Genomic DNA, 20,692 nt, shown 5'->3' with positions numbered 1-20,692 from the left:
TATTTAACATATTTAAGGTATACATCTGCTAAATTAGCTAAAAAAGCTAGCATGCTAATGTTATGCTAAAGTGCCAACTGTAACCTGTGTCAAGTACCAAAACAGATTACTACGAGATATGTAATTTGTTCAAAATGCTAGCCTGCTAATGTTAGCATGCATTAAGTACCATAGGTGTAAGCTACAAATTTAGTGAAAAGAAAAAGCTAGCATACTAATGCTAGGTATCATTTGTCAAGGTGTATACTTACAAAATTAGCTAAAATAATAAACTCGACCATATCAACAACAGCATGCTTACCGTTAGCATTAGTCAAATACCCAATTCTTTGACACTGAGGTGTATACCTGCAAAATTTGCAAAAAAATAAAGCTAACATGCTAATAGTGGAATGCTAACGATTGTGCTACGTGCTGTTAAAAAAAAAAAAAAAAGCTTTGAGCCGCTAATGGCCCCGCGGGCCGCACTTTGGATACCCCTGGTCTACAAGTATGGTAGTTGTTATCATTACTACGCTGTGTTCCAGCGACTTACCCCTCTTATGACTTCACCGATCATGCCGTTCCAGTTACCGCTGGCGTCCATAACTCCGTAGCGGTTGTCCTTCACCAGGTGCAGCTTGTAAGTGAAACCAAGCTTTTGGCTGAGCTCAGAGATCAAGTCGATGCAAAAACCTTCTAGCTCTCCTTCAGACCCCTTGGTCATGGTGTACGGTTCTTGCTGGAAAACAACATCACTTCTTTGAAAAGCAGCTCATGGAGGACCAGACCCTAAAGATCGATTCTCACCATGTCAGTAGATCAGGAAAAAGATTTCTCAGAATAATGCAGATTAATTCATGAATTAATTGGGTTAAAATATTAATCCGACTGCGGCGTAGAATGAGGCACAATTCCTGAAAAGTTTGTATTTCCTAATGCAAAATGAAATATAATATATAATAAAAATGTATTGTGATTAAATGGAATTAATCCACAGAAACCTTGATTAATCTTATTAAAAATGTTCATTTGACAACGCGACTCAAAATGCATCCAAGTTGTAAAGTTAAGCAGTAGGGGTGCCCCGATTTGATATCTGTATCAGTTTGATATCAGCAAAATAAAAACAAGCATGGGATGGTATCATTTTGCATGTATAATGTGTGTGTGATATCATGTGCGATACAAGCAGTCATACATCATGTCAACTTGTGTGTGATATCATGTACGATACAAGCAGTCCTGCAGCGTGTTTACTTGTGTGTGATATAATGTGCGATACAAGCAGTCCTGCAGAGTGTTTACTTGTGTGTGATATAATGTGCGATAAACAGTGCTGCAGTGTGTATACTTGTGTGTCATATCACATGTGATATCATGTGCGATACAAGCAGTCCTGCAACATGTTTACTTGTGTGGGGTATCACATGCGATACAAGCAGTCGAAAATCGTGTTAACTTGTGTGTAATATCATGTGCGATGCAAGCAGTCTTGCAGTGTGTTTACTTGTGTGTGATATGTGTGATACCAGCAGTCCTGCAGCGTGTTTACTTGTGTGTGATATCATGCGCCATACAAGCAGTCCTGCAGTGTGTTTACGTGTGTGATATCAAGGGCGATACAAGCAGTCCTGCAGTGTTTGTGTGTGATATCATGTGCGACACATGCAGTCCTGCAGAATGCAAAGTTAACATCTAAATCTCCTCCAAAGAGCAGACAATTTCTTCTATTTTAATAAAGTCATTTACAAAAAGGTAAACATGCTAGGCTATAGACTACTAGGAGCTAGCAGCTACACAACAGCTCATCAAACAGTAGCACACAAGCTAGACAGATAATAATCATTGAACAATATTGCAGTGTAAAACAGCATATTTGTCAATACAAACAAGTATCAAATAACTATAGTTGCATATTACTTACACATACAAAGCGTATTAGAGAGTATCCAGTAACAAACGTGTCCGCATAATTCAGCTTTCTGCATCTTGACCTTAACTAAATGAATCATTGTGACCACTGGGTGTCTGCACTAAAACAATTACCACCCTACTTCAACGTAAAGACAGCAGAAGCCCATTCCAGACGTTTAATAATAAATAGATTTATTGTTTTTCAAACCTACCATTGTTGTTTGTGTTGACTCACTTTACTTGATCAAACCTTCTGACACTCCGCACACGAGTATGAATCATTTCTGCTGATATCGTATTGGGTCAATGCTGATATTGTGTTGGGTCAATGTCGGTATCAGCCAATACTCAAGGCTCTAATTTGTTACTAAATTAAAAAAAGTTTTTATGGGTTTGCGACTGTAAGGAAGAAAAGAAGTGCTGTACCTTTATTGTCGTGATGGATAACTCTTTGGAGCCTGGAATGGAGAAAAAAACACATCAGTCTTTGAAAGAAGTCACCAAGTGAGCCAAAAGATACTTTGGATGTTTTTGTCTTTTGTCCCCGGCTGCAGTAAATACGGCGAGCAGCTCAGGAGGATAAAGGACGGCTTTAGACTACGCTGAACGACACCAAGCAAGACCAAGGACCAAGGATTCCGCCGCCACAATGTCCACTAGCAGTGATATCAGTGCATGTCTGCAGGACCTAACATGGCCGCCAAGTGTTGGTGGGGGTCAGGAGGTGCTGGGGGTGCAAGTTCCTGGTGGACAAAAGCTTGTCGTACGAGGCTCATGACACCCTGTCAGACCAGATGTCTGCCGGCTAATTGATTGATCACGGAGCTTTCTAACGCTCAGCACGTCCTCAGCCCCTCCCACTGCTGAGAAACAGGAAGCTGCCCGTGTCCATTATGCTTTCGCAGCTGGCGGCGAAACCCCATTCTAAAAAAGCGGTTTTGGAGCGGGACCTCTTTGGGAAGGTCAGCCAGAGTCTGATGTCAGCGGTATTGAGATGTTGGCACACTTCTTCCACTGAGGGCCGCACATTAAAAATCTAAACATGCGGGGGTCATTTTGACTTTTTTCACTCACAACCATTAGAGCGCTCCTCCGTTTTGGTGCATGTTATAGGGCCCACGACCCGAAAGGGTCTCAATTTTTTTCTGTCAAGCCGGCAAAACGTTAGTCCCTTAAGTATTTATTTGGGATCTCAAATGTAGTTTTACGCTGCTACAAAAAGAAATACAGGAGAAGGAGAAGAAGCAAGAGAGAGAGAGAGAGAGAGAGAGAGAGAGAGAGAGAGAGAGAGAGAGAGAGAGAAAAAGACAGCAAGTGAGAGCTACAGAGAAAGAGTAAGCAAAGGAGAGAGAACAAGAGTGAGCGAGAGAGAGAAATAGCAAGAGAGCTAGAGAGTGTGAGAGAGAAAGGGACAGAGTGAGAGAGTAAGTGAGCTCGACAGAGAGAGAGCTGGATAGAGAGTGAGATTAATCGAGAGAACGAGACAACAGTCAGAGAAAGAGTGAGAGAGCTAGAGAGAGAAAGAGTGAGAGAGAGGGACAGAGAGAAAAAGTTAGAGATAGAGGGGCTAAAGAGAGAGAGCTGGCAAAAGTGAGAAAGAGCTAGAGAGAGAGAGAGTTGAGAGAAAATAGCGAGGGAGGTAGAAAGGGAGAGTGAGAGAGTGAGTGAGTGAGCTAGACACAAAGATGCTGGCTTTGGCAATGTAAATGTATGTGTCCCATGTCAATAAAGCCCCTTTGAATTGAAATAACTGGAGAGAGAGCAAGATAGAGAGTGAGATTAATTGTGAGAACGAGAACGACAGTGAGAGAAAGAGAGAGAGCGAGAGAGATAGAGAAGAAGCGAGAAATAGCGAGGGAGGTAGAAAGGGAGCACGTGAAAGAGAGAGACAGAGTGAGAGAGTGAGCTAGACACAGAGATGCTGGCTTTGGCAATGTAAACGTATGTTTCCCATGTCAATAAAGCCCCTTTGAATTTAATTGAAAGAACTGGAGAGAGAGAGAGATTAATGGAGAGAAAGAGAATGACAGTGAGAGGAAGAGTGAGAGAGCTAGAAAGAGAGAGAGTGAGAGAGAGACGGACAGAGAAAGAGTTAGAGAGAAAGAGTGTGAGAGAGAGCTATCAAGAGTGAGAAAGAGCTAAAGAGAGAGAACGAAAGAGTGTGTGATAGAGAGCTACAGAGAGAGATAACGAAAGAGTGTGTGAGAGAGAGAGAACGAAAGAGTGTGTGAGAGAGAGAACGAAAGAGTGTGTGAGAGAGAGGGAGTTAGAGAGGGGAGTTAGAGAGTGTGAGAGAGTGTTAGAAAGAACCAGAGAGAAAGTTAGAGAGGGAGTTAGAGAATGCAAGAGAGAGAGTGAGCGATAGAGAGGAAGCGAGAAATAGCGAGGGAGGTAGAAAGGGAGCGCGTGAAAGAGAGAGACACAGAGTGAAAGAGTGAGTGAGTGAGCTAGACACAGAGATGCTGGCTTTGGCAATGTAAATGTATGTTTCCCATGTCAATAAAGCCCCTTAGAATTGAAAAAACTGGAGAGAGAGAGCAAGATAGAGAGTGAGATTAATGGAGAGAAAGAGAATGACAGTGAGAGGAAGAGTGAGAGAGCTAGAAAGAGAGAGAGTGAGATTAATGGAGAGAAAGAGAATGACAGTGAGAGGAAGAGTGAGAGAGCTAGAAAGAGAGAGAGTGAGAGAGAGAGACGGACAGAGAAAGAGTTAGAGAGAAAGAGTGAGAGAGAGAGACGGACAGAGAAAGAGTTAGAGAGAAAGAGTGAGAGACAGAGAGAGAGCTATCAAGACTGAGAAAGAGCTAGAGAGAGAACGAAAAAGTGTGTGAGAGAGAGAACGAAAGTGTTCTGAAGGTTTTCATATTGGTGTAAATTGTCCCTTTTAGTTCTATAGATAGATCATTTCTGTTAAGGGATTAATTATTATTATTTATTTCTACTTCATATGTGTTGTTTGGGAAGGTGAAATGTATTTTCTTTAAGTTGTTTAACCGTTGCTACGGTTACGGTTGCCATGGTTACGGGCAGTTCCGTTTCCGCCGGCAGGTAGAAAAAAGCGTTAAAAGAGCTCCAGCATTGGCAGGCAGCGAAGCGTCGGTAGTAGTACACGGGAGATAGAGTTCACCATAGTTGCAGATCGAAGAGGTAACTACTCTATGCTTCTTATTTAAGTTCGTCATAAGTGACAGTTAGTACATTAGTTTACGTTTAAGGACATTTGGGCGCTTCACGTTGCCAGTAGGAGGTGAAGCGCATGCTAACCGCTAGTTAGCTCACCGCAGCTCGCACCTGTGTTTGTTTGCTGCAAAGTGACTTCACGAACGCCAGGTTCGGTCACGTTTGGATTAAGTTTATTTAAGAGACACTTTCCCCTGTGACTGTTTTACTGTTTGGAGAGCGAGTTTGAACATTGTAGAGTATAGTTGTGTGCTATCGTGGCTATATTGCTGCGAGGGAAGTGGACAGCGCGAGGCTCGAGTGTTAATAGCACGCGCTCACGGACTAGTCGACAGAGAGGTGACCCAGGACGAGGCTGGTTCTCCTCTCGCTCCAGACTGGACTCGTGAGGCAAGCTAAAGGGAAGCACGGCCGAGCCCCCCCCCGCCCCCCTTTTCTCTTCGCATCTCTACAACGGGAGGTGTCCCCCCTCTCCAACGCCCCCTTGGTATCCAGCAGTTGCAACTCACCCTACCCCACCCCTACGTGCACCAACGATACAGCAGGACCACAACAGACTATCTTCTGGCCCAGCCAAGGGGCCCAGGTTGGACTGTGTGTGTGTGTTGTGTAATTGGTTTAGTGCGGGAGGTTCTATTGGGGAGGTAGCGTGTGAGTGGTGATGAGTGTATGAGTGTAATTAATGTGTGTTTATTATTGTCTGATTATTGTATGTTATATGGTATATAGTAAATAGTTTAACTAAATAAGTTGTCTCCTCTCACTCTCTCCTAGACTAGATTATTGGGTAAATAGTGAAAATTAGAGCATCCCCCAAGGTAATATACAGTCCTTTACAGGCTCCCGTACATTTTGGTCCTTCGAGCCGGATATAATCAGTTAGGATGTCCAAAGAGAGTGAGAGAACCCTAAGCCCCTCCCCAGAACCAGAACTACCAGCACGCCCTGTTAGAGAGCGCAGGTTACCTTCTAGACTACAGGACTATCACTTGACTACCCTAGATGAGACTGACAGCCCCAGTAGTTTAGAGAGTAAAGCACCCCAAGTGGCGGAGGGCAATATTGCAACACCTGAGTTAGGTTTGACTATGCAACCCAGTATTCACCCCTTCTCCTCGCTACCAAGGGATGAAGAGAGACAGGAAAAGGCGGGCCCGCTGCTGGCATCAGTCATCCCCCCGCCGACAGAAATCGCCAGCCAAGGTGAAGCGGAGGAGGAGGAACGGCACAAAGAGGATCCACCAGGAGGTGGCAATTTACAGAACGGTGAGGAAATAATTCCCCCTGATGCCGCCACCCCACTAGACAGGACCGACCCCCGAACCATCCAGGTGAGTTCTTCAAGAACTCTAATCCTCAAGCCAGGCCCCCCAACATAAAGTCTCGCCTATCTTCTGGCCGGCGCAGCAGCGTCCATAGCAGCCGTACGGGTAGTCACCGTAGCAGTCACCGTAGCAGCCACTCAGGACGATCGAGCCTTGAGAGTCTACTCTCTGAGAAGTTAATCCAGCAGTTGATTGACAACCAGGAAAATCAGCGCCAGGACGCCCTCGCTAGAGAGGAACGTCTGCACGAAGAAGCCCGTGCTAGAGACGAGCGCCTGCATATAGAGGCCCGCGCTGACAAGGAGCGCCTGGAACGACAAACCCAGGCTACTGCGGAGGCACTAGAGAAGGCGGCAGTCCAGAGCCTGGAGCTCGCTAAGCTCGCTCTCTCCCGACAACCAGAGCCCTCACCCCCAGTCCGGATATCGAGAGCGCCCTCAAGGCCTGGCTCGCCAGAGGAAAGGAAGAGGAGCATCGAGAGGTCTCGAGCCCTGGACCCTGAAACCCAGAGCACACACGAGGAGGAGATGGAGCCTGACGAACGCTTGGACTCCCTTCTGGCTCGTAGGGTGCAGTATCCACACGCCCCTCCCCCCTCCTCACCATCACAATCAGCCCGTCGTAATGCAGGATCATATGACCCGCTTCCTCTTCACCCGCCTGGCTCCATCGTTCCCTTCTTTAACCAAGACAGCAGGGAGAACTACAAGGAGATGCGGCTGAGCCTGGAGTATCTGATAGGAGAACCGCAGGCGTACCGTAGTGAGCAGCAAAAGTGGCTCACGCTCCATCTTCATTGCAAGCTACCAATAGCTAAGAGACGTTGCTTCTCCCACGCCAAGTCCCTCACACCCTACACAGACAGCATCAGCGAGCTAGATCGCCGCTGGGGTTGTCCATGGGACCACATCCTCGACGAGGTTGAAGCACTCGGGGAATTACCTGAGATCCGAACCGACGTAGCCCTGGATGACTACGCCCTCCGCATCCGCTCTCTGGTCACGATGCTGAAGCTGCAGGGACCGACTGGAGCCAGGGAATTGAACACAGGCTCCACCGTGGAGCGCTTCATAAGGAAGCTGCCTAGACACAGAGAGGAAAGGTTCCGGCGGCGTCACGACCAACTCAATCCCGACCAGCCAGCAGCCAGCTTGGAGGAGCTATCTGACTTTTTGAGAAGTGAGGTAAAGCACATCCGTCTCCCAACAAAAGCTGAGCCGAAGTACGGCGTATACGAACTGACCAACGAACGGACCGATCGAGCAACCAAGAGGAAGGAAGGGTCAGTCCGGGTGATAACGACGATCCCAGGGGCTGACACTAACGAGAAGATGGACACCCCCCACGGTGAGAGGGGCGGCCCTAAGCAAGGTGATAAGAAGCCTCAACCACCTTGCCCGTGTTGCACAGGGTCCCACTGGCTTGAACACTGTCCAGAGTTCGGGAAAAAGAGCACTGAAGAGAGGACGCAGTGGATTAAGGACAACAAGCGGTGTTGGAGGTGCGCCCGTGAGCACATGGCCAAGCAATGCACCCTGAAGAGGCCTTGTCGTATTAAGGAATGCGGCAGGATACACCTCACGGTCCTCCACGACCTCAATACCAGAAGCGACAAGCCGGAGACCGGAGAGTTCCCCCGGGACCCATCCAGTGAGATCCAGGAGGGTCGTACCTACTACGTAGGCCCAGTCCGTGGTAACAACCCCCGAGTGTTATTCAAGATGGTGCCGGTCATCCTACGCCATGACGGGAGGGAGATGTCGACCTACGCAATCATTGATGACGGTGCAGAGTGCACCATCCTGATGAAGGAGTAAGCCACCGCCCTCGGGCTCAAGGGTCATCCTCATCAAATGAAGATCCTCACCATCCAACCCAAGCCCACCCAGGTCGCGGGTGAGATAGTGTCCCTGGAGATCATGGCAAAGGGGCGACCAGGAGAAGTGCACCCCCTGCGCGATGTGTTCACCGCGGCTGACGTGAGCCTTTCGACGTATGGCTACCCAATGAAGGCGCTCAAGGCAAAGTACCCCCATCTGTCAGAGTTGAATCTTGATCAAGAAGAGGAAGTGGTACCGACCAACCTACTCGGGTCCGATCAAGCAAGGCTGACCCTCCCAAGGCGCATCCTCCCAGGCCCACGTGGCTGCCCCGTCGCCCTGGACACCCCACTTGGTTGGACTCTACAAGGCCCTATTAACCTGAAGAGTGCTAATCCCAACCAGACCCGAATGCACTTCCTCGGGGCCGGTTACAAAATGGAGGATCCCTCAAACCAGCCCAATAAGGCTGCCAGTGAGATAGAAGCAGTCCTTGAGGTAATCAAAGCAGATGTGATTGAGGACAATGTGGAGAAAGATGGGGATGCAAGCATTGAAGATGAGCAGAAAATGCAGGAGGATCATCACCAGCAGCAGTTTGATCAAGCTCCTGAGGAGAACTGTCCCAAGGCTGTCTTTGAAAATAAAGCTGCTGCCTGTGAGCTGTCATTGTGTTCCACATCTGAGGAGACTAGGGAGTTAGGACCCATGGAGACAGAAATAGTTGTTCAGTCACAACATAACCAGGACAAGGAAAAGCTCTCAGCGCAAGAAGAGAAAGTCCAGGTCCTGCTCTCTGAGATTGAACTCCTGAACTCGGACCTTCGACTGAGGAAAGAGTTGACCTCTGACCTCCTGGCTCAGGTTCAAACCTTGGAGAATAAAGTTAAATCAGCAGAAGTAGAAACGTCTTGTGAAGCACAGAAGCTGAACAGTGCTCTGCACGAGAGGAACAGCCTCTCTGATCAGTTGTCAAAGATGTCAGAAGAGAAGAACACATTAGCCCTGCAGCTCCAAACCGCTCACTGCCAGCTAACTGATGTCATGGACATGACAGAGGAGCTTAAGAAGCAACTAGCCCCCCTTCAAGTTGACTTCCAGTATAACCCACCTAGCGCCCCTCACACTCTAAACTTCGCCCTTGGAACACAGGTCCCCAAAGCTGAAGTCTTCCCATTGGAATATGCAAGTAGCGACCTGGCTGAACTTGATCCCATCACGCCCAACTCTCTCCTCATGGGGCGGCCAGACACGACTCTTCCACTCGCAGCCTATGCTTCCACGAATGATGTCAGTGATCGTACCTGGAAGTACAGTCAGGCCATAGCTGACCAGTTTTGGAGGAGGTACACCTCTGAGTATCTTCCCAGCATGCAAGGCCGTCGCAAGTGGCACAGAGAGCGTAGTAACTTGGAGGTGGGCACTCCAGTCATGATTGTGGATCCAGCGCTACCCAGAGCGCATTGGCTCCTGGGCAGAGTGAAGACAGTCACTAAGGGGAAGGATGGAAGAGTTCGCTCAGCAATAGTGGACACTGGCCAGAGAACTTACCATCAACCAGTCGCTCGCCTTATCGAGCTCCCCCCATACTCTGACCCGACTCCCCCTAAACCCCCTTGATCTGCTTGTATATAAAACCTTCATTAGTATAACTGATTTCCTTCACATAAATCAGGGGGCGGCTGTTCTGAAGGTTTTCATATTGGTGTAAATTGTCCCTTTTAGTTCTATAGATAGATCATTTCTGTTAAGGGATTAATTATTATTATTTATTTCTATTTCATATGTGTTGTTTGGGAAGGTGAAATGTATTTTCTTTAAGTTGTTTAACCGTTGCTACGGTTACGGTTGCCATGGTTACGGGCAGTTCCGTTTCCGCCGGCAGGTAGAAAAAAGCGTTAAAAGAGCTCCAGCATTGGCAGGCAGCGAAGCGTCGGTAGTATTACACGGGAGATAGAGTTCACCATAGTTGCAGATCGAAGAGGTAACTACTCTATGCTTCTTATTTAAGTTCGTCATAAGTGACAGTTAGTTTGGATTAAGTTTATTTAAGAGACACTTTCCCTTGTGACTGTTTTACTGTTTGGAGAGCGAGTTTGAACATTGTAGAGTATAGTTGTGTGCTATCGTGGCTATATTGCTGCGAGGGAAGTGGACAGCGCGAGGCACGAGTGTTAATAGCACGCGCTCACGGACTAGTCGACAGAGAGGTGACCCAGGACGAGGCTGGTTCTCCTCTCGCTCCAGACTGGACTCGTGAGGCAAGCTAAAGGGAAGCACGCCCCCCCCCCCCCCCCCCCCCCCCCGCCCCCCTTTTCTCTTCGCATCTCTACAACGGGAGGTGTCCCCCCTCTCCAACGCCCCCTTGGTATCCAGCAGTTGCAACTCACCCCAGCCCACCCCTACGTGCACCAACGATACAGCAGGACCACAACAGACTATCTTCTGGCCCAGCCAAGGGGCCCAGGTTGGACTGTGTGTGTGTGTTGTGTAATTGGTTTAAAGTTAAAGTTAAAGTTAAAGTACCAATGATTGTCACACACACACTAGGTGTGGCGAAATTATTCTCTGCATTTGACCCATCACCCTTGATCACCCCCTGGGAGGTGAGGGGAGCAGTGGGCAGCAGTGGGCAGCAGCGGTGGCTGCGCCCGGGAATCATTTTGGTGATTTAACCCCCAATTCCAACCCTTGATGCTGAGTGCCAAGCAGGGAGGTAATGGGTCCCATTTTTATAGTCTTTGGTATGACTCGGCCGGGATTTGAACTCCCAACCTACCGATCTCAGGACGGACACACTAACTACTAGGCCACTGAGTAGGTAAGTGCGGGAGGTTCTATTGGGGAGGTAGCGTGTGAGTGGTGATGAGTGTATGAGTGTAATTAATGTGTGTTTATTATTGTCTGATTATTGTATGTTATATGGTATATAGTAAATAGTTTAACTAAATAAATTGTCTCCTCTCACTCTCTCCTAGACTAGATTACTGGGTAAATAGTGAAAATTAGAGCATCCCCCAAAGTAATATACAGTCCTTTACAGGCTCCCGTACAGAAAGAGTGTGAGAGAGAGAGAACGAAAGAGTGTGAGAGAGGGGCGTTAGAGAGGGCAAGGGAGAGAGTGCGAGAGAGAGTTAGAAAGAACTACAGAGAAAGTTAGAGAGGGAGTTAGAGAATGCAAGAGAGAGAGTGTGAGAGAGAGTTAGAGAGTGTGAGAGAGAGTTAGAGAGTGTAAGAGAGAGAGTGTCTCACAAGGTGAGGTGGAAACTGAGCTGCACTTTCTTACAACCTGCCCACTGTCCCAAGACATCAGAGACATATACTTCCCACAAATTGCAAATACACAAAGAGAGTTTGAAAACACGACAATTATACAAAAAGCTCCCATAGCTGCTGGGAGAAGTAAAGCAATGTGCAAACACAGCAGCAAAATTTGTGAGCTGTTGTGACAAGAAAAGGACATCCAATGGAATACAACCACCATAAAGACTATCAACCATATGAGTATTCCTGCTCTATTTGAAAGGTATTGCACAATTCTCTAGTTTAAGTTTTTATTAAGTTTGATACATTTTAATTGTGATTTATTGCTGGCTTTGGCAATGCAAATGTATGTTTCCCATGTCAATAAAGCCCCTTTGAATTGAATTGAAATTGAATTGAGTGCGAGAGAGAGAGTGCGAGATAGAGTTAAAGAGGGAGTTAGAGAGTGCATGAGAAAGTTAGAGAGAGTTAGAGAAAGAGTTAGAGTGCAAGAGGGAGTTAGAGAGGACAAGAGCGAGTAAGAGAGGGCAAGAAAGAGTGCGAGAGGGAGTTAGAGAGGGCAAAGGAGTGCGAGAGAGAGTGCAAGAGAGAGCGTTAAAGAGGGAGTTAAAAAGCGCAAGAGAGAGAGTGCGAGAGAAAGTTAGAGTTAGAGAGTGCAAGAGAAAAGCTGCAAGAGAAAGTTAAAGAGGGAGTTAGAGAGTGCAAGAGAGAAGGTGTGAGAGAAAGTTAGAGAGGGAGTTAGAGAGAAGGTGCGACAGAAAGTTAGGGAGAGAGTTAGAGAGTGCGAGAGAGAGACAGAGAGAGTGCGAGAAAGAGTTAAAGAGTACAAGAGAGAGTGCGAGAGAGAGTTTCGAGAGAAAGTTAGAGAGCGCGAGAGAGAGTTAAAGAGGGAATTAGAGAGCGCAAGAGAGAGTTAGAGAGTGCAAGAGAAAGTTAGAGAGTGAGTTAGAGAGTGCAAGAGAGAGAAAGCGAGAGAGAGTTAGAGAGGGAGTTAGAGAGGGAAAGAGAGAGAGTGCGAGAGAGTGTTAGAGAGGGAGTTAGAGAGTGCAAGAGAGAGAAAGCGAGAGAGAGTTAGAGAAGGAGTTTTGAGAGTGTTAGTGAGGGAGTTAAAGAGTGCAGGAGAGAGTGTGAGAGAGAGTTAGAGAGGGAGTAAGAGAGAGAGAGAATTAGAGAGGGAGTTAGAGAGTGCAAGAGAGAGCGAAAGAGCTAGAGAGGGAGTTAGAGAGTGCAAAGAGAAGGTGCGAGAGGGAATTAGAGAGTCCAAGAGAGGGAGTGCAAGAGAGAGAGTTAAAAAGCGCAAGACAGGGAGTGCGAGAGAAAGTTAGAGAGAGTTAGAGAGTGCAAGAGAGAAGGTGCAAGAGGGAGTTAGAAAGAGGGAGAGAGAGCGTTAGAGAAGGAGTTAGAGAGTGCGAGAGAGAGAGAGAGTGAGAGAGAGTAAGACAGCGCGAGAGAGAGAGTGAGAGAGAGTTAGAGGGAGTTAAAGAGTGCGAGAGGGAGTTAGAGAGTGCAAGAGAGAGAGTGCGAGAGAGAGTTAGAAAGAGCTAGAGAGAGAGTTAGAGAGTGCAAGAGAGAAAGTGCGAGAGGGAGAGAGTGCAAGAGAGAGAGTGCGAGAGAGAGCAAGAGGGAGTTAGAGAGTGCAAAGGAGAGAGTGCGAGAGAGAGTTAGAGAGGGCAAGAAAGAGAGTGCGAGAGAGAGTTAGAGAGGGCAAAGGAGAGAGTGCGAGAGGGAGTTAGAGAGGGCAAAGGAGAACGTGCAAGAGAGAGAGAATTAAAAAGCGCAAGAGAGAGAGTGTGAGGGAAAGTTAGAGAGAGAGTGCAAGAGAGAAGGTGTGAGAGAAAGTTAGAGAGAGAGTTAAAGAGAGAGTTAGAGAGTGCAAGAGAGAGAGTGTGAGAGAGAGTTAAAGAGCGCAAGAGAGTTAGAGAGTTAGTGCAGGAGAGAGAGTGCGAGAGGAAGAGAGTGCAAGAGAGAGCGTGCAAGAGAGAGTTAAAAAGTGCAAGAGAGAGTGCGAGAGAAAGTTAGAGAGTGCAAGAGAGAAGGTGCGAGAGAAAGTTAGAGAGAGAGTTAAAGAGAGAGTTAAAGAGTGCAAGAGAGAGAGTGTGAGAGAGAGTTAAAGAGCGCAAGAGAGTTAGAGAGTGCAAGAGAGAGAGTGCGAGAGGGAGAGAGTGCAAGAGAGAGAGTGCGAGAGGGAGTTAGAGAGTGCAAAGGAGAGAGTGCGGGAGAGAGTTAGAGAGGGCAAGAAAGAGAGTCCGAGAGAGAGTTAGAGAGGGCAAAGGAAAGCGTGCAAGAGAGAGAGTTAGAGAGGGAAAAGGAGAGCGTGCAAGAGAGAGAGTTAAAAAGCGCAAGAAAGAGAGTGCGAGAGAGAGTTAGAGAGTGCAAGAGAGAAGGTGCGAGAGGGAGTTAGACAGAGCTAGAGAGAGCGTTAGAAAAGGAGTTAGAGAGTGCAAGAGAGAAGATGTGAGAGAAAGTTAGAGAGGGAGTTAGAGAGAAGGTGCGAGAGGGAGTTAGAGAGTCCAGGAGAGGGAGTGCAAGAGAGAGAGTTAAAAAGCGCAAGAGAGAGAGTGCGAGAGAAAGTTAGAGGGAGAGTTAGAGAGTGCAAGAGAGAAGGTGTAAGAGGGAGTTAGAAAGAGCTAGAGAGAGCATTAGAGAAAGAGTTAAAGAGCGCGAGAGAGTGAGAGAGAGTTAAAGAGGGAGTTAGACAGCACGAGAGAGAGAGTGAGAGAGAGTTAGAGAGAGTTAAAGAGTGCGAGAGGGAGTTAGAGTGCAAGAGAGAGTTAGAGAGTGCAAGAGAGAGTGCGAGAGAGAGTGCAAGTGAGAGAGAGAGTGCAAGAGGGAGTAAAAGAGGGCAATAAAGAGAGTGCGAGAGGGAGTTAGAGAGGGAGTTAGAGAGTGCAAGAGAGAGTAAGAAAGTGCAAGAGCGAGAGAGAGTGCAAGAGAGAGAGTGCGAGAGAGAGAGAGTGCAAGAGGGAGTAAAAGAGGGCAATAAAGAGAGTGCGAGAGGGAGTTAGAGAGGGCAAAGAAGAGAGTGCAAGAGAGAGAGTTAAAAAGCGCAAGAGAGAGTGCGAGAGAAAGTTAGAGAGTTAGAGATTGCAAGAGAGAAGGTGCGAGAGAAAGTTAGAGAGAGAGTTAAAGAGGGAGTTAGAGAGTGCAAAAGAGAAGGTGCGAGAGAAAGTTTCAAGAGGAAGTTAGAGAGAGAGTTAGAGAGTGCGAGAGAGAGTGCAAGAGAGAAGGTGCGAGAGAGAGTGCGAGGGACTCAGAGAGAGAGAGAGTGTGTGAGGGACTCAGAGAGAGAGAGACTGCGAGGGACTCAGAGAGAGAGGGACTCAGAAAGTGCAAGAGAGAGAGAGTGCGAGGGACTCAGAGAGTGCAAGAGAGAGAGAGAGTGCGAGGGACTCAGAGAGTGCAAGAGAGAGAGAGAGTGCGAGGGACTCAGAGAGTGCAAGAGAGAGAGAGTTAGAGATGGAGTTAGAGAGTGCGAGAGAGTTAGAGAGGCCAAGAGAAAGAGTGCAAGAGAGAGTTAGAGAGGGAGATGGAGTGTGAGAGAGTTAGAGAGGCCAAGGGAAAGAGTGCAAGAGGGAGTTAGAGAAGGAGAGCAAGATAGAAAGAGCAAGCGAAAGAGAGAGAAGAAGAGTGAAAGAGAGAGTTAGAGAGTTAGAGAGCCGGAGAGCGAGAATGAGGAAGTGAGAGAAAGACAGAGAGAAAAGTCTTGAAAATGTTTCTGTGTTGAGTAAAGTGAGGATGAGGAATGTTGTGGTGAAAGAAGGTGAAGAAGGGTGAGGATGAAGACAACATTTGATGTGATGGTCAAGTCATTAGAATCACGAATGCTCGGATGAAACATGAAAAGTTGGTTCTAACAACATCAATCAGAAACTTGAAAATGAATGAATTATTTTCTAACAAAGCATCTTTGGTGAAGTCAGGGAGTGAGAAGAACATCTCCTGCATGCTCCAAGAGAGCATGAAGGCCATAAAAGTGTCTCAGGACAAAACACAGTGAAGACTCTAACAAGTTGGCTCATGTCACCTCGCTAAACCTCACTCCCTGACCGCCTCAAGAGCAGCGCTGGCTACCAGATTGATAGCTCAGGCTTTTAGCTCAGTAGCTAGCACGCCCCTCTCACATGCTGATGACCAGATTTGCGTCCTGAGCTGAAAAGAAAAGTAGGGACCAAACCAGTGCACTACATACCCTACGCTATTGCTATTCCCAAAGCATTTCTAAATAGGTCAATAATTCATAACGACATTGATTTTTATTCTTTCGAGCGATGACAATTTATAAAATAAACTAAAGGTCCCAGAGACCTAGGGACGATGTTCGAAACCGGTTCTCCCGGTTGTTAGATTTACTTTACAAAAGAGAAGTGTAGGATACTTCTCTTGTTGCCTTATTTGTATTTGAAATTATTAAATGTATTTATATTATCATTTGATACAGCCAGGCCAGAGCAGAAGGGGATAGAAAGAGAAAAAAAGGAAGACAGAGGGGGGAATTGTGGGGACAAGAGGGGGATTAGACAGAGAGACAAAAACAACAACAGCAAACACAATAACAACAACAACAATAGAGCAACATCAGCAAATACGATATGTACAAATATGATGGTAAAAGTGATAGCAAAGAAGCAATTAGCGAAATAAATAATAATACAGAAATGACACTGAGCATTATTACACTACAAATGGAGCAATACAAATACCAATAGAAATAACGCTATTGATAATGAACAATACCAATAATTTACCTCTGTTATCAACAATACAGTTGTTCAAATGCAACAATACATATACGCAATGATAACTAGAGATACAAAATAATGCAGAAAAATGGAGGGAAAGAAAGAGAAGCAACCTATATTAACCTTGTAGATTGTTATAGTAACAATAGGTAAAGCTTTGTCAGTGTGCCATGTGTTACCCAGTTTCCCCTAGAGCAACAACGTTAATATATGTGTGATGAAACGTGATTATGTGCATGAGTGTATGTATGCATATGTACTTGTATATGTACAGAATGTGTATACGTATGTTTGTACAGTGAATGTACGTGTGGATGTACGAACTTTGAGTATGTAGGTATGTACTGTATTTGTGTATGTATGTGGGAGCGTAGGTATCTATGTATGTATGTATGTATGAATAACGGTATGTATGTGAGTATATGTGTATTTGTATGTACAATATATTTGACTCCCAGTGTGTGTGGGAGCCAGAGTACGGCTCCAGCCACCCAGAGAGCCCAACCCACAAACAGCAGGTGTGGTGCCCAGGAAACCAGGGACCACCGGCCACACGCAGCCAGGCCGGCCAGCGACAGGAACCCCAGAGCCAGGCCCACCGTTCCGCCCGTAAGAGCCAGCAGCAGGCCGCAGACAGACGCACCCGGCAGAGGACAAGGCATGAGAGAAGCAGGGGACAACCAGACCTCAAGCCAGCGAGAGACCACACCCCACACGGGCAGAAAGGCAGGACACCCAAACCGGGGGATCCAGAGACTCCCCGCAACCGGACGAGAAGACCGCCCACGCCCCACCAGCAACCGGGCCGCCACCCCACCCAATCCGATCGCCGCAGGACCGCCCAGCACGGGGGCCACGGGAACCACCCACCCCACCCGCAGGGACCCCAACGATGGAGATGGAACAACCAGCAACCACCCTGTCGAGTTCCCCCCTGAGGGAGGGGAAAAATAAAAAATAATCGAATCCCTTTTTGAGAACCGGTTCCCGTTATCGAGGCCACTATAGTAAAGAAAAAGAGTTGGTTCTTTATTCGAATCCCTGGGAACAAATTCCGTCCCACAGGAAATGCCTTGTGACACGTCCCAGGAAATGACGTAGCTCAGTCATTAGGCGGCAGATACAGAAGCAGCAACAACAATGGACCGGAAAAAACGCCTCAAAGCATGGCTTCATTTTACAAAAAAATACGACGAGGAAACGACTATCTGCAATTATTATGACCTTTCTTCTCAAAGAAAACTCTGTTTTTTTTTGCAAAAACACAAAAATATGCAATATAATAATATTAATATTGTGAAGTAATTGGGGCCTTAAAGAGGTCGATAATTCATAACATTGATTTTTAATTTTTTAAAGCAATGACAGTTAAAAAAAAAATCCCACTAAAGTTCTCAGGGATCTAAAAGGGTCCCACTCATAAAAGTGGTAAAAATAAGTCATTATTATTTAAAACAAATCTCTAGATCAACTTCAGATCTATTTGTTGATTTTATCTTTTTATTATTTTTGAGCAATGAAAGTTTTAAAATAAATTGCCAACATGGCAGCTTTGTGTTATTAATGTCAATATTGCAAACACACACACACACACATATACATACATATATATACACATACACGTGTGTATGTGTGTGTTTAGCATTTTTCAAAAAATAAAAACGCTTAGACACAAATATACTTCAAATACAAACAAAGTTAAAGTAGTTAATAAAAAAATAAAATACTAACTTATGAATGAATTTGCAAAATTACAACAACAACAACAATAAGAACAAAAACAATTATGCACAGGCAAATTTAGCGTCAACAATTGCCCACTATGCACGCGTGTTCCACCTCATTGGCAACTGGACTAGAAAATGCCTCAGAGTTAATACGCTCGTCCCTCTCGGGGTAGCGGGGGGTGCTGGAACCTATTTTTAAAAGTATTATTATTATTGTATTGATTTGTTTTTGTTTGGATTCCCTTTTCGGGTTCATTACTCCAGAGCAGTGTTCCTTAACCGTAGGGCCCATTGCTGGGCCGTCAAAACATATTTGTTTCTCATCTGTGGACCGTGCTCAGTTGTAATACACTTTTCCACCACTCGTGGCAGTAATGACAGTGTCAAGCAAACAGAAGAAGTCTGCCGCTAAAGTCATTCTTAAGCGCAAGAATTATGACTAAAGTGATTAATCCGTATTGTCGTTTGCACTTCAATTTTATCTACAGTTTAGTTAAGAAACATATTTATTAATTTGGTTGATTTATCATTATGCATGTTTTATTTATACTTTTTATATCCTTTGTTGCATTTTATTCTTATTTATCATTTGTGTATTTTTTTTCTTCTATATTGTTAAAATGCGACACATTTTTTAGGCGAAGGCAAATTCAAACTGGTGATGTCATCGCTTTATGGAATGTTTACAATGAAAACTAAATTTCAGTATAATTCCCCACCAATAGAGTAATATTTGTGTACCACATCCTATGGTATATCTGACACTAGTGATTGTTTATCTGATCAAAAAAAAATTCCATTACGAGCCAGTCTTTTGAACAAGTCTTTGAAAGGAACGACTCGTTCGATCCGGCTCCCTCCAAAGAGCCATAAACCGTATCTCTCGGGGTGTTTTATAGGCAATGTTACGTGCCTAATGTGAACTGCAGTCAACAAAATCTTGTTTTTGGAGCTAATTCTATGATTTTGAAGGGAGTTAGAAATAGGAGATGAAAAGGTGAGACTCTTACCTGCAGCAAACGCCCATCTCTGAAGGGCCGCTATGGTGAGGACGAAGGCTGTGCAGACTTTCATCCTGCCTGAAAATAATGTCGAATACGGATTTAATGCATCCTTTTGGTGGAATAATATTTGGAGTCCTCACCTCTGATCTCGGAGCTGCGTGTAACAGAGACGAAAGTAGGGAGAAGATAAAGGAATTGTCAATAAACGATGCTGTGTGCAAGGATGCTGTGTGCGGCAGGCAGTAAGTGGGCCGTTTTAAATGTGGGCGGATGAAGAGGGGGAGGGACTAAACCACAACAGGATGTTGACAAAAAGTCTCAGGGCACATGTGTCAAGTAGGAACGCTCAGTTGTTTTCCCCCCCAAATAATGTGTTTTTTCCCCCCTCTTTAAAAATACTGGAAAGTAGTTGAACTACCAGGAATAATGTGATGAAGTATTGCTTAAGTCAGGGGTGTTCAAAGTGCGGCCTGGGGGTCATCTGTGGCACATTTTAGAAATATGATTAAAAAAAGAAAAGTGGAATAAAAGAGCAAGAAAAAGTTGCAGTGTTGATTGGTATTTGGTGTAATAATTGTAATGAAACTTTGTCAAAACAGGTTACATGTGAGAAAATCTAATTTTGGTTGCAAAATGTTTGCATTAAACGCATTTAAAAAAAAATTATTCAGATTAAAAACAAATACATTTATTTATTTATAAAATACATTGATTTTTTAAAATGATGATTCAGATCAACCCTAATAATAAATTATATTTTTTGTTTGTTTTACTGTCATTGCTCAAAAATAATAAATCAAAGTTGTTATGAATTATTGACCTATTTAAAGCTCCAACTGGTCATACCAAATAATCCAGTAAAAAAAAAAAAATTGGAGAAAATACTACATATTTTATGCCTTTGCCATAAAACCAAAGTTTGCAATGAAAAGGGGCATATAAACACACAAAACGAACATTAAAATAATAAAAAGTTATAATCGACTGATTGATCTTAAAATTAATTCAAGAGATTTAGGCGTTGAAAGTTCCAAAAAAGAAAAGAAAAAAAAGTATAACTTATTTTTAACATTTTTAGATCCCTGTTATTTAGTGGGATTTTATAGTTGCCAATGCTCAAAATTAATAATGAATCAAAATCAATGTTAGGAATTATTGACCTGCTTAAAGTTCCAACTGCTCATGTCAAATAATACATTTTTATGACATTTTTGGGGGAAAATATTACATATTTTGTGTGTTTGCCATAAAATCATAGTTTTCTGTGATAGAAAGGGCAAAAAACACACAAAAAAACCAATAGAAATAGTGAAAGCATAATTGGCGGATAGATCTTGAAGTTCATTCTAAAAAATATATATGACTTATTTTTAACACTTTTGGTTTCCTGACAACTTTAGTGGGATTTTTTATTTTTTAAACTGCCATTGTTACGGTTATACAGGGGAAGAAGATGGCACAGACAACAGGGACATTGTTAGCTCATATACACATACATATACACATACATACATACATACTTACATACATACATATGTACAAGGGGTGTGGGGAAAAAAATCGATTCGAATTTGAATCGGGATTCTCATATTGTGCGATCAGAATCGATTCTCATTTTTTTTAAATCAATGTTTTTATTTATTTATTTTAAATTTTTACATTTTAAATTTTAGTTTTTTTTAAATTAATCAATCCAACAAAAACAATACACAGCAATACCATATCAATGCAATCCAA

General features: G+C 44.8%; 1 protein-coding gene across 2 annotated transcripts in view; it reads right to left on the bottom strand.

Moving 5' to 3' along the window:
* LOC133624424 (glutamate receptor U1) overlaps positions 1–19,199 on the bottom strand; it is a 37,222-nt gene extending 18,023 nt beyond the window's left edge. Inside the window, exons 1-4 of one of the 2 annotated variants that reach the window (XM_061987965.1) lie at positions 19,096–19,199; positions 18,962–19,030; positions 2,323–2,354; positions 536–721 (exon numbers count right to left, since the gene is read on the bottom strand). In XM_061987965.1, coding sequence (XP_061843949.1) covers positions 536–721; positions 2,323–2,354; positions 18,962–19,025 — 282 coding nt within the window. In that variant the 5' untranslated portion in view covers positions 19,026–19,030; positions 19,096–19,199. The remainder of the gene's footprint in view (positions 1–535; positions 722–2,322; positions 2,355–18,961; positions 19,031–19,095) is intronic. The other variant, XM_061987974.1, reaches the window with a different exon arrangement.
* Between the last annotated feature and the right edge of the window lie 1,493 nt (positions 19,200–20,692).

Source organism: Nerophis lumbriciformis, linkage group LG01 (genome assembly GCF_033978685.3).
Source record: "Nerophis lumbriciformis linkage group LG01, RoL_Nlum_v2.1, whole genome shotgun sequence".
Taxonomy (NCBI): Eukaryota; Metazoa; Chordata; class Actinopteri; order Syngnathiformes; family Syngnathidae; genus Nerophis; species Nerophis lumbriciformis.
Note: the sequence above shows the minus strand (reverse complement) of the source record. Positions and strands in the feature narration are given on the sequence as shown.